The 12,709-nt window shown below is 50.4% G+C and overlaps 1 protein-coding gene across 4 annotated transcripts in view; it reads right to left on the reverse strand.

The window, feature by feature from the left end:
* Positions 1-4,450: 4,450 nt before the first annotated feature.
* The window catches only part of RFTN1 (raftlin, lipid raft linker 1), a 213,859-nt gene continuing 205,600 nt past the window's right edge, over positions 4,451-12,709 (reverse strand). For all 4 annotated transcript variants that reach the window (XM_078432384.2, XM_078432381.2, XM_078432382.2 and 1 more), the window contains exon 10: positions 4,451-5,822. In XM_078432384.2, coding sequence (XP_078288510.1) covers positions 5,442-5,822 — 381 coding nt within the window. In that variant the 3' untranslated portion in view covers positions 4,451-5,441. The remainder of the gene's footprint in view (positions 5,823-12,709) is intronic.

Below are 12,709 nucleotides of genomic sequence, written 5' to 3' on the forward strand. Positions count from 1 at the left end.
CGGTCACGATCTCTCGGTTATCAAGCTTGGGCCCCGCCTCCCGCTCCCTGCTGTCGGCGCAGAGCCCACTTGGGATCCTCTGTCCCCCTCTCCCTCTGCTCCTACCCGCTCGCTCATTGTCTCTCTCTCTCTCAAAAATAAGTAAACATGAAAAACAGCAACTACCTGTGTGTGCGGAGAATGATCCCTCGTGCAGTAGAAATGCACCCACAGGGGGGCGCCTGGGTGGCTCAGTCGGCTGAGCGTCTGACTTTAGCTCAGGTCATGATCTCACAGCTCGTGGGTTCGAGCCCCACATCAGGCTCTCTGCTGACAGCTCAGAGCCTGGAGCCTGCTTCGGATTCTGTGTCTCCCTCTCTCTCTACCCCTCCGCCACTCATGCTCTGTCTCTAAAAAATGAATAAACCCTAAAAAAAAAAAAAAAAAGAAAAGAAAAATGCACCCACAGGTCTGCCACGGCCCGGCCGCCTCGGCAGGGAGATGCCACACCCTACTGTGTCGCAGCGGCTAGGGAAGTGAGCACCTGGCAGGTTCAGAGAGCAGCTCTCGACAACCCGGAGTGAGCTTTCTTAGTCTGGCCACAGAAATGATCTCTATCAACAGGAACCTGTGGTAAACATTGGCTTTGCTTCCTTCCCTGGCAACCGTCATCTCAGAAATCCCAGCCAAAGACTTGTTGGGTCCTGTCCTTAGACCTCATGTCCACATGATTCCCTGTTCCAGACCCTGGGGACCAGGTACAGGAAAACCAGACTCTCCCGAGCTCATTTGGGCAGGTCGCGGAGCCGGCAGAGCGCTCATCACCCGAGGTGCAGCCGGCCCCGCCCACGCAGTCAGCTCCAGCACTTTTGGCGGGACCCTTGGGAGACCCGGTCCGCTGGCACGGCTGGGGAGTCAGCGCCGAGCCACCTCAAGGCTCCCGCCTACGGCCCCCATCCTTTCTCCTGCCGCCTCCCACCAACCCTTTCCTGAGCCTTCATTTCCAGCTGCCGCTCTGGGCCCACTCGGGGTGGGGGCCCGGAGCCCAGACTGTGCTGCCCCGCGGGGTCTCCCGGGGTCAGCCAGGCCCCGCCCGCCCGCAGCGTGTTGCCTGAGTGAGGAGTTTTGGGTGAACGTGAACCTCCTGATAAGCATTGCGCCACCCGAGAGCTCTTCCTGAAACATGTCTTGTGGCTTAAAACCGGCCATGATTAATATGTTTGGAGAACTGATAAAATGTGCTTCATGAGAAGTGAATTAGAACGTCTCGTCCTAGTGTTTTCTTGAAGCTGGTCCCATCAAGCACAGCTCAAGTGAAGTATGATCAGCTTGGAGATTTGAAAACATTCAGACAAGGACTGGACCGTGCTGACCGTATTGTTACTTACAAACCACTAACAAATACGTGAAGACTTTGAAAAACGTTATTAGAGTATTTGTCAGGATGGGCTATGCTATGCTTCTGTAACAGATAAAACTTACATTGTCAGTGGTTTAGCATAGCTCATTTTTAAAAAATGTTTATTTTTGAAGGAGAGGGACAGAGCAGGAGTAGGGGAGGGGCAGAGAGAAAGGGAGACACAGAGTCTGAAGCAGGCTGCAGGCTCTTACTGTCAGCACAGAGCTTGTTGTGGGGCTCGAACTTATGGGCTGTGAGATCACGACCTGAGCCAAAGTCGAACGCTCAACTGAGCCACCCAGGCACCCCTAGCATAGCTCATTTTGATGTACTCTCACGTCATGGTCCATCTTGAACTACGCCAAGGGTGTTGGGAGAGCAGAGGTGGCGTGAGGGGCTTTGTAAAGGTCAGGCCCAGAAGTGGCCTGCACCACATCTGCTCATCTCCTGTTGGCCAGAACCCAGTCACATGGCCCGGAGTGCAGAGAGGCTGGAAGTACGGGAGTCTGTGGGCACCGGCTGGGCATTGACAGCTTCTGCCACCTTGTTACCGGACGGCATTAGGATTCACTGACAACCACACCAAGCACTTTGCACACGTCGTCTGCATACAAAAATCTAATGAGGTGGGGGTCGGCCCCATTTCACACGTGGGGACACTGGTGCTTGGAAATGTGGAGAAATTACCTGGAGATTACATGTGTAGGTTAGCATCCTAACCAGCCGATCCAAAGCCCAGCTGGGCTTTTCCACCAAGGGGAGCCCGATATCGAACAGGCTCACTACTTCATTAACATGGGCGTCCTTAGGCTCTCCGTGTGTCAATTCTTTGACCTTGTGGCCATGTGCGCTTGAGAGCACCACACCTGAATGGCACTCCTCCCCACCCACAACCCTCCCCTGAACCTCTGGAGGTGAAGAAAAGGTCTTGAAAAATACCCTCCTGGACTTCGGCTCAGGTCATGATCTCACAGTTTGTGAGTTCGAGCCCTGCATCGGGCTCTGTGTTGACATCTCAGAGCCTGGGGCCTGCTTCGGATTCTGTGTCTCCCTGTTTCTCTCTCCCTTCCTCTCTCTTTCTCTCTCTCTCTCGCACAAATAAACATTAAAAAAAATTAAAAAAAAAAAAGAAAAAGAAAAATACCCTCCTGGCCTAAGACTCAGAATTTAAGCCACAGCTTCAGAAGAACTTCTCATTTGTTCCTGGGAGAGATTTTTTTTTTCCCCCTTCCAAAAACCTCTTTCCACAGGCAAACCAACTGGGCCGAAGAATGAACAGAACCCTCCAGGGCAGAGTCCCAGTCCTTCCCATGAGGCCAGACTTGGCCTCCCCTTCTCGTGGTGCCTCTGACTCTCTGGAATGTCCCATTGAGCTGGATGGCAGTGGCAGCAGGGCCATCAAAGTCACTTAGGCCCCCACTTAAGTCACCTGATCACCCCCAGAACTCCCCGTTCCTTCCAGACCTGCTGTGACAGATGCAAAGACTGACTGCCATGTGCACAAGCCTCCTACAAGCCTCTGCAGCTTTTCCTGGTCACGAGGCCTCATCCGGGCCAACGATGGACTTTCACCCTATCGGCAATCATAGGAGAGTAACGTTTCCTTTGGGAATCCCGCTGCTTGAAAGACACATGGAGGATGTCGGGGTGGAGTGTCAGGGTGTTGGTTACTTTTCGTAAAAAGCATTTCATTTCACAAGGAACAAGCTGTGATTCAGCTCACAGCAATCCTGTGGCCAGCGACTCTCACCCTTGGTTGCACCATGGAATCCACAGTGGGGTTGCAAACCCGGTACCCAGGCCACTCCCTGGAGCAGCCACTCCAGTCTCGAGTGGGACCCAGGTATCAGGAATTTTTAAAGCTCCCCCAGTCAGTATGAGAACTGCCTCAGGTAGACTAATATTTTGCCGGATGTCAGCACGAGCGTGGAAAAGCCGGAAAAGACAAGACATTCAGGAATTACTTGTTAGCCTGGCGCTAGGGTCAAACCCCCTGAGGAATTCAAATTAGCTACAGTCACTTTCAATTGTTTTCCCATAACACATGCAGCCAACATACATGTCATTTAATTATTGAAAAACGTACCTACTGCTGAGTGATACAGGCATCCACCTGAAGGGGTGCATGCTGGGACCAAACGCCTTCCAAAGTTGTGAGAGATGGGCATTGTTTTTGTCCCAGGCTCTGTGAACTACTGCATTTTTAAAAAGCCGTGACCCTCGAAGATATAAGCCAAGAGATAATTTTTAATATCAATGCTGTATAGATGTTCTTGGGTATAACTGCGGAAAATGTCATTTTTAAACTGTTGCCTTCTCTTTGAACAGAGCCTTCAACCTTTTTAGGGAAGCTCTGGGCCTCGGTGGTGGAAGTTTGTTCAAAAACCAAGAGGAAAACAACTGGGGCACCTGGGTGGCTCAGCTGGTTAAGCATCCCCGACTCTTGGTTTCAGCTCAGGTCACAACCTCACAGTTTCGTGGGTTCGAGTCCTGTGTCGGGCTCTGAGCTGGTGGTGCGGAGCCTGCTTGGGATTCCCTCTCTCTCCCTCTCTCTCTCTGCCCCTCCCCAACTCACGCTGTCTCTGTCTCTGTGAAAATAAACTTTATAAAAAAGAGGAAAACAATGTGGCTGTACAGGGTTTTCAATTCTGCCCTACAAAATATAGTGTAAACGTGTATTTCAGCAAACTTGCAAACAGAGAAGAGACTTGCTTCATGAAATAATTTACTTAAAAGTCTGGAAACATGCATAGAAGCCGAGGTAGGGCTTTTTGTTTGTTTTAAAAGTTGTTTCCACCACCCTGGGCAATGGGGAGTGGCTGTGCCCTGCCTCACCTGGTGACACCTGAATCCCACTTTCCATCTTCCTTCTACAAATGACAGGAAAGCACAGCGTGTTTAGCTGGCTCTGCTGTTTTCTACAGGAGCTTCATTTTCTTCTCCAAAATCATCATGCTGCCAGGAGTCAGAAACTTACATAAAGAATGAATGGGGACTGTGGAGTCGAGTCCTTTGGACATGAGGCTAGACAGGCTTTTCACTGTGACACAATATTCAATGCTCACAATGCACTAAACTCATAGATGATTTATTGCTTTAAGTAACTAAACAAGAAAGAGAAGAGAAAGGCTGTTGTTTGGGTCAAGACAATCGGCATTCTCTCTCCACGGTTCACCAGTTGCAACTACTTAAAGCCTTAACAATACTTTCTGGACAATATAAACACGTGATAGCATACATGGAAACAACTTGGCCAATGATACACTGATTAAAATAGCACATAACAAGAGCTCCCAACCAGTCGGGTTGCCCTGAAATGAAAGAAGGAACGTGTGTTCAGATAATGTGCTGAGTACAAATTCTTTAAAAAATTTTTTGGCATTGATACTAATACAGAATACCTTCTTGGAAACTCTGCAAGAGCAGGTGTACACACAGAATTACCTCTTCATTTTCAAATTACCAGTATCTATGGGAATACTTCGAGAAAAGCCAGGAGGTGGGGCACCTCCCCTCCCTACTGTCATTTTCCTTGTCAAAGCAGCAGGGCGTGTGGGGCTTAGATGGAGGAGGGCACCTGATGGGCTCTGGGGGTTGTTACATCACCAAAGAGCCGCAGAGAGCAGCAGCGGATGTAAAATGCACCCCCGGCAGGGTGTGGGAATGAACAGTCTTGGTTTGTAGCCAGGGAGGTCCATGGATGGACCTGACTCGAATGCTCCCTGGGGAACCTGGCGGTGGTGGGCGGGGGGGGGGGGGGGGGGGGGTGGACACAGGCACTGGATGGGCCACTCCTTCCCTTGGGACTGGGAAACAGATGAAGAAATAACCTGACCTCTTGCATTCTAACACTGGGGCATTACGACACATTTCTAATGGATGTGCAGAGACCAAAACTGTCAGGGACCCGGCCCTCAGAGGGCCCGGTGAGCTCACGAGAAGAGGTCAAGCCAAGCCAAAGGGTAACACGTGACGCTGGGGCAAACCAGCCCCCCACCCAGATGGAGGCACGGTGCCTCCGCTTTGCCAGCGCATCAGGCGTGCAACACCAACCGCTCAGGACTCAGTTGTCCCCCACTGTCTCGGGCTCTGCGGCCACTTCCTGGGCGCCTCCCTCCCTGGCATCCTCTCTGGGATGGGACTGCTCAGCGCAGCCCCCTTCCGGGGCCCCGTAATGACCCGCAGGACCGTTTTGCACAGCCCCACCCTCCACACAGAGCTTTCCTTCTGTGATCTCCTGGGCGGGGACCTTCAGCTCCTCAGACGCCTGGTCCTCCTGATGCAGGCCCGGCACACAGTTTCCCACGTCTCCGGCTTTGGAAAACTGGTCTTCTAAATTCTTCTCATTTTCTTCTGCTTGTCGCTTGTCTCTGGCGCTGAGTTTGCCTTTGGACTTCCTCATCTGCCTGTTGTGCATGTCTTCTCGGGAGAATCGCCACTGGAACTAGAAAGCAGAGAGGATGGGGATAAATCAATGTTGTCTCTGTGAACCCAGCGCTTCACCCGACCATCTGCTTGCGTGCACAAGCTCTTGTCTGAGCAAGACACGATTCCCAGCACTCCTGGAGCAGAGTGTTACCAGCAGCAAACTTGAATCATGGTCCACACACATCACACCCACCCTAAGAGTCTGTTTGATGCCCTCCATGCAGTGTATTTCATTTACTTATTTTTAAATGTTTATTTATTTGCTTATTTTTGACAGAGAGAGTCAGAGAGAGCAAGCATGTACACAGGGAGGGGCAGAAAGAGGGAGGCACAGAGAGTCCCAAGCAGGCTCTGTGTGCTGTCAGCACAGAGCCTGATGAGGGGCTTGAACCCATGAACTGTGAGAGCATGACCTGAGCCAAGATCAAGAGTCAGACCCTTAACCGACTGAGCCACCCAGGCGCCCCCATGCACTGTATTTTAGTTGTGGATTTCAGGGGACTCTGGGGATGAGGGGGTATGTCTTTCAGTTGGCTCTGGGAGAGGAGGTCCTGAAATCCTATTATTTGGAGAAGCAGAATGGGAGAAGACACAGGGGCCTGCCCCTCCTATGAGCCACGGTGCTGGCTACTTGCTTCCCTTCTGAGCAGGCTGTGGGCTACCAAGCACTGGGCCCACACTCTCACCAGATCTCCCGGATTAGAAGGGCACAGAATATGGGGCCAGCCCTGTGCCGTGTGCCCCACCCTCCTGTCCCAACTCAGAACTCCAAAAGGCCATCCCAGTTCCAGGGCTCCCCTGGGGGCTGGCTAATAAAGCCACTGCTGTGACTGCATCGTAGCCCGTCTTTCCCCCTGCCCACTCCTGTGCCCTCCTTTCCCCACAGGTGTTCCCCGGGGCACCCCCCCCCCCTAAAAATTCCTCCACCCAAATCTATCAAAGGCTGCTTCCTGGGGAGCCTGACCTGCAGCAAAGCATTTCCCCATGTGGCAGGGAAGTCAACAGAGGCTTAGAGAGGACAAGGTCGCACAGTCAGTAATAGAGCTGGACAAGAACGGGTCATGTGGAAGATGTGGCGTGAGACTTCCTGAAGAGTCTCTTCGCCATTCAGCAGCCATTCAGTGGCCCAGCGTTCTCATCTATACAATGGGACAGTAACTCTAACCTAAGTCAACGTCAGGCAACTGGGTTTTCTGTAAAAACAACGTTGGCGACTTTTTCTGGGAAAGTCAGATAATAAATATTCTAGGCTCCGCAGGCCATATGGTCTCTGTTGTAACCATTTGGCTCCACTGCTGTATCGTAAAAGCAGTCATAGCTAATATGTCACGAATGTGCGCGACTGTATTCCAATAAAACTTTATCTACAAAAACAGGCGGTGGGCCACATTTGGCCCAGGAGACAAGCCCCCATTTGTCAAGCCCTGCCTTAAAGGGTATTGATGCGGATTCAATCTGTGTGATGCGTCTTAGCACCACGACAATCCATGTAAATCTTAGCACACACCTGGGATATAATATACCAGATACGCTGCTGCCATGACTGACGCTAGAAGTCAATTCCATCAGGTCAAGGCTGCCAGCGGTCTTATTTATACCTGTATCCCTGGAATACAGCATAGAGTCGGCACTCAAAACCTACTTGTGGGGTGAATGGATGGAAGGACGACAGAGCCCACAAGCCGAGCTACTCCTATAATTCCAGAGTCAAAACCTCGCTTGGGTGTAGTGAGGAGGCACTGGTGCATCTAGACATTATTTCTGGTCGCTTTCCAGAGAGAGAAACTAATTTAAGGAAGGAAAGAGGGAAAATTTTCAAAGTCCCGCTGAGCCTGCTGACTACACGAACTGCCCCAGAGGAAGCCAGTTTGAGAGACTGTGTGCTGGGAATAAATCTGGGCAAATGAGCTTGAGCAGACAGGGAAATACGAAGGGTGTGGAAGAGAATACTTGGGTCACTGTGGTTACAAAAGAGGGATGTGTTCTGTGCGCGAACAGCCCAGCAGAGACTGTGGCCTTCTTCCACACCCCAAACATACGGGGTGCTCTCAGTCTTCCTGAGCAAAGATCCCTGTGGCCTCTGCCATCCTGAGGGGTACCTATGTCCAGCATGGCCCCCACCTCAGGGAGGGGCAGTCCACTCAGTGGGGCCTGGGTCCCCAGTGCTCACAGAGTCAGATGCCAGAGACCTGTGCGTGGTAAACACTTAGGAGGGTGACAGTCACAAAATCTTGAGCAGGTACCAAGCCCGGTTGTGAAAGACACAAAGGACGCAAGAGAAGCCCCCAAAGGAGCGAGAGCTGGGCAGGTGAGGCCAGAGTCAGGACCCCCAGGGACAGAGTGGTCTCGCCAGGAAGAAGAGCATCATGGAACTAATCTGGGGCAGGCACAGCTCTGTGACAACGGTACCATAGGGTGAGTTTTAGTTTAAGTTCCCACGATGGTCACTGCCTTCTATTTCAGTGGCACCACATAGTGTCACCTAATAGGGAGTTGAGGGTTAGGCACTCTGTGACTGAGAGAAAAGTAAAGGAGTTTCACTGCTGACTCCTTGCTAGGCTGGAGGGGGAGCCCAGGAATGCAGCTGCACCATGAGTGGAAAACGATTTCTTAAGGCTTCGCCACGTTGTAAACAACCTAGTGCTTTGCTAGGAGAAACCAAACATGTGCTACAGGAATTTTTTTTCTTTTTTTTTGTTTTTAATCTGCCACCTTTGTGCAGTTTTCAGTGGTGGAGCCCTATTTCCTCAAAATATCCGCCTACTCGCAGGGTTCTGAGATTGAACACATCATGGGGGTTCTTGGATTTAAGAGTTTGGACAACACTGGTAAATGTGAGTATTTCATCAAAGTAGAGAAAACAGAAAGAAGTACCTGTTGAGGTTAGGCTTTAACATCCATCCTGTCCTCCTCGGCCCTGCCTGCCCCCCAGAGTCCTCAGATGAGTTCACCTATGGTGTTGGATGCGTTTCCCCGGACACTCCTGTTTGGGGGTTCTCTCATATTACACCTGACAGACTGACAGACTTCCCTCTGGGATGGTTTGAGCTTCCTGCACCCAAGCCATGAGCTCCCGCAACGGAGTCCTTTTGCAGGCGGGGTGACGCCTCGGACCCCTGCCCCAGTGGTGCCCACTTGGGCAGAGACTGCCACGCAGACATCTCAAACCTCATACCCACCAGGGCAGGATGCTGACTCTGGACCTGAGGACCACTGATGCCGCCCCCAACGGCAACCTCCGAGGCTCGTGGGCACGGCACGATCGTGGTTCATAACTGCTGCCTTGTCACAGGCTGCTGCTGCTACGTTTTATTTCCAATCAAAACAGAAGAGCCTTTTTAAAAAATCAATGTCCCCAAATTATTACCTGCATTTTGCATGTTTTTTTAAAAATTTTTTTTTAACGTTTACTTTATTTTTTTGAGACAGAGAGAGACAGAGCATGAACGGGGGAGGGTCAGAGAGAGGGAGACACAGAATCCGAAACAGGCTCCAGGCTCTGAGCTGTCAGCACAGAGCCCGACGCGGGGCTCGAACTCACGGACCATGAGATCATGACCTGAGCCGAAGTCGGCCACTCAACTGACTGAGCCACCCAGGCGCCCCTGCATTTTGCATGTTTTTAGAAACAGTCCAGGTAAGCCTGCCTGTATACAGTACTTGGAGAGGAAGCCAGCTATCAGGCAAGTCGGAGGAAGCTTCCATCCACACTATAGTGGATGCCAAGAGCCCCCTCTGCAGCTGAGCAGTGCACAACCCTGGACGATTCTACCTGTGCCACATTCTAGCCTCGACTCTTGTCTTCTAACGCAAACCCAGCTATTCTCTCAGCGCTGCTCTTGGTAACTAAACAGAACTTCCATGCCTCTTCTGGAAGTCCAGCCACATCTAGTTTCCTGTAGAAGATCACATTTTGTTGATTCGCTATAATCCGCCAGGAGAACACCGGCCGCTTTCGCCGGGAACCAGCTGGGGCTGCTGGCATTGAGCTGGCGAGAACTCTCCCAGCCGTTTTCTGTCCTTCTTGGTCATCACAGGGAAATCTGTCAAGCCAAATGCCTTCTAGGACTACACTGTTTTCTGTGTCCCCAGATGGGCTGTGGTGATGTCACTTGTTCCCCAAGCTCCTCGGGGGGGCACCCCTCCACATCTGTCACGGGTGCTGCAGACAAGTCCCGAGGAGGTCCTGACTCAACTTTTCCCTTGTCCTTCTGTCCTTTGTGGGGGCATTCTCATGAAGCGGGGAAGTAGCAGGGGCCAAAACTCAGGGTCTATATCATCTGAAAGCGAAACGTACCAAGCTGTGAAGGCAGACTGCTGCAGGGTACCTGCGGAGGAAAGTACAAGCACACACCGAGGTGCCTACCGCGTATCTCACGCGGTGGCAAGGTTCCCATTTCCCTGAATTTCCAAAGCACTCCTCTCACTAATCACTGTTAGCACTGTTGTATAGATGAGCACACGGAGGTTCAGAGAGGTTGAGCAACTTGCCCAAAGTCACACAGCTAGAAAAGAGCAGAGCTGGAATTCAAACGCAGGTGTCTGTGACTCCATACACACTACCCTTCCAGCTTCTCATTCTTGGCAGACGAGAGGCTTTAGGCTCTTGCTGTAGAGGTCAGGGAGGAGAAGAAACAAAGGGAGAGGATATGCACCTTTGGAATGGTTAGCCCGACACTAAGGGCCTCAGCTTTCAGACAGTACAATGTTAAGATGCACCTGCTGGGTCAGGCACTTGACTCATTAGGCCGAGTGGTTAGCTAATGGAAGTCAGATTTAACTGCCATTAAAGATACTTTGTTTTGACTTACTTAAAAAAAGATCTACACTGAAGCCTCCTGACAGGCCTATTTTTAAAAAAATCAATAATGATAAAAATTGAATGGCAGTCCACAGGTGAGCCAAGAAAGGACCCTAAACTACTCCCCTAAGACATCGGCCCTCAGACTTGAGCAGACGTCAGAATCATCTGGAGGGCTCCTGAAACCCATCACTCACCCCATCCAGCATGTGCAACCTGGAGAGAGGAGGGAAATTTTGCATTTTTTTCTAACTTGTTTTATTTTTTAAAATTTACATCCAAATTAGTTAGCATATAGTGAAGCAATGATTTCAGGAGTCGATTCCTTAATGCCCCTTACCCATTTAGCCCATCCCCCCTCCCACAATTCCTCCCATAACCCTCAGTTTGTTCCCATATTTATGAGTCTCTTCTGTTTTGTCCCCCTCCCTGTTTTTATATTATTTTTGTTTCCCTTCCCTTATGTTCATCTGTTTTGTCTCTTAAAGTCTTCATATGAGTGAAGTCATATGATATTTGTCTTTGACTAATTTCGCTTAGCATCATACCCTCCATTTTCATCTGCATTGTTGCAAATGGCAAGATTTCATTCTTTCTGATTGCTGAGTAACACTCCATTGTGTATATATACCACATCTTCTTTATCCATTCATCCCTCGATGGACATTTAGGCTCTTTCCATACTTTGGCTATTGTTGATTGTGCTGCTATAAACATGGGGGTGCATGTGTCCCTTCGAAACAGCACACCTATATCCCGTGGATCGATGCCTAGTAGTGCAATTGCTGGGTCGTAGGGTAGTTCTGTTTTTAGTTTTTTGAGGAACCTCCATGCTGTTTTCCAGAGTGGCCACACCAGCTTGCATTCCCAGGAAATTTTGCATTTTTAACAAACTCCCAGGTAAGGCTGATACTGCTAGTCCACGGGCCACAGTGTGAGAAGCACTGAGCTAAAGAGAAACACAGCCCCCAGCTCTGTCCCCCATGGAGGGGTTTCTTGTCTCCCTCCCATCTTCACCGGGCTCCCTTCCTAACCTGGGCTTCTCCTCCTCCTTTAAGCTGAGGATAATCTCGGGCTTTAACAAACAACTGTTGTTCCAGATCCCAAGGCTCAAAAAGGCCACCCGTGGGACAGCGACAGCTTTATGGGTTGCGGATCTGAGGGGAGGTGTGTAACATTCAGATGCTTAAAGGCAGGCGGCCCAGCCGGGAGGACGGATTCCTTATCTCGAGCAGTAGTGGGAGAGCCTCTGAACAAGTTAAGCAGGCTTCCCAAGCCAGCGTGTCTGTGGCACTCTCGCGTGCCGCCCGCTGGTGCCCATACCAAGAAGGATCCAATGAGCCGTCCGTGTCAGCGATAACTGCAGAAGAGAAAAAAATCCCTCACTTTATAGCAGTGTGTGTCCAGAGCTCCGAGCGGCAAGGGCTAATGGATTTAATTCGCACATTTTAAAAACTGTCCGTTATCTGCCTCCACTTCAAGGAGCGTTAGCTGGAAGGAAGACTTCTGGTGTGGCGGAAATCACCTATTACCTTGGAAGGAGTTTAATTGTTTGCTTTGAGAGCCACACTCACACACACACAAAGAGGCTTCTTCCAAATGCCGAAAAAGTCCTGATTGGAGAATTTCCTCCACTTTGCTGATTAAAAGAGGACTCAATATGCTGTGTCCTTGCTGTGCCAACCTTATGGTCCCTCTTCTTCGATTTCAACCCATACGTAATAAGAATGTCCTGGGCTCAGACGTTTCATTACTCATTTATTGGTTCAACAGATATCTGTAGAGTACCAACTAAAAGCCAAGTACTGGGCATGTAAAAGTCAGGAAAACAGGGCTTTGCTCCCATGGAGTTAATGTCTGACTCTATCAGCAGAGGATAAACTAATGATCACAAATAATTCTAGACCAAAAGAAGAGTTCTGCAAGACAGGAATGTGGTTATTCCCAACGTATTACAAAGGAAGAGAGCATCTGAAGCAGAGGTAACCGTCAAAGCAAAGGCCCTGTGGCAGGAAGGGACACAGAAGAGCATGAAGGCCACAGTAGGTGGAATGCAGAAAATGGGGGTGATGGCACAAGAACTAACAAGGGCCAGATCACAC

The sequence above is a fragment of the Panthera onca genome, chromosome C2, assembly GCF_046562875.1.
Source record: "Panthera onca isolate mPanOnc1 chromosome C2, mPanOnc1 haplotype 2, whole genome shotgun sequence".
NCBI lineage: Eukaryota > Metazoa > Chordata > Mammalia > Carnivora > Felidae > Panthera > Panthera onca.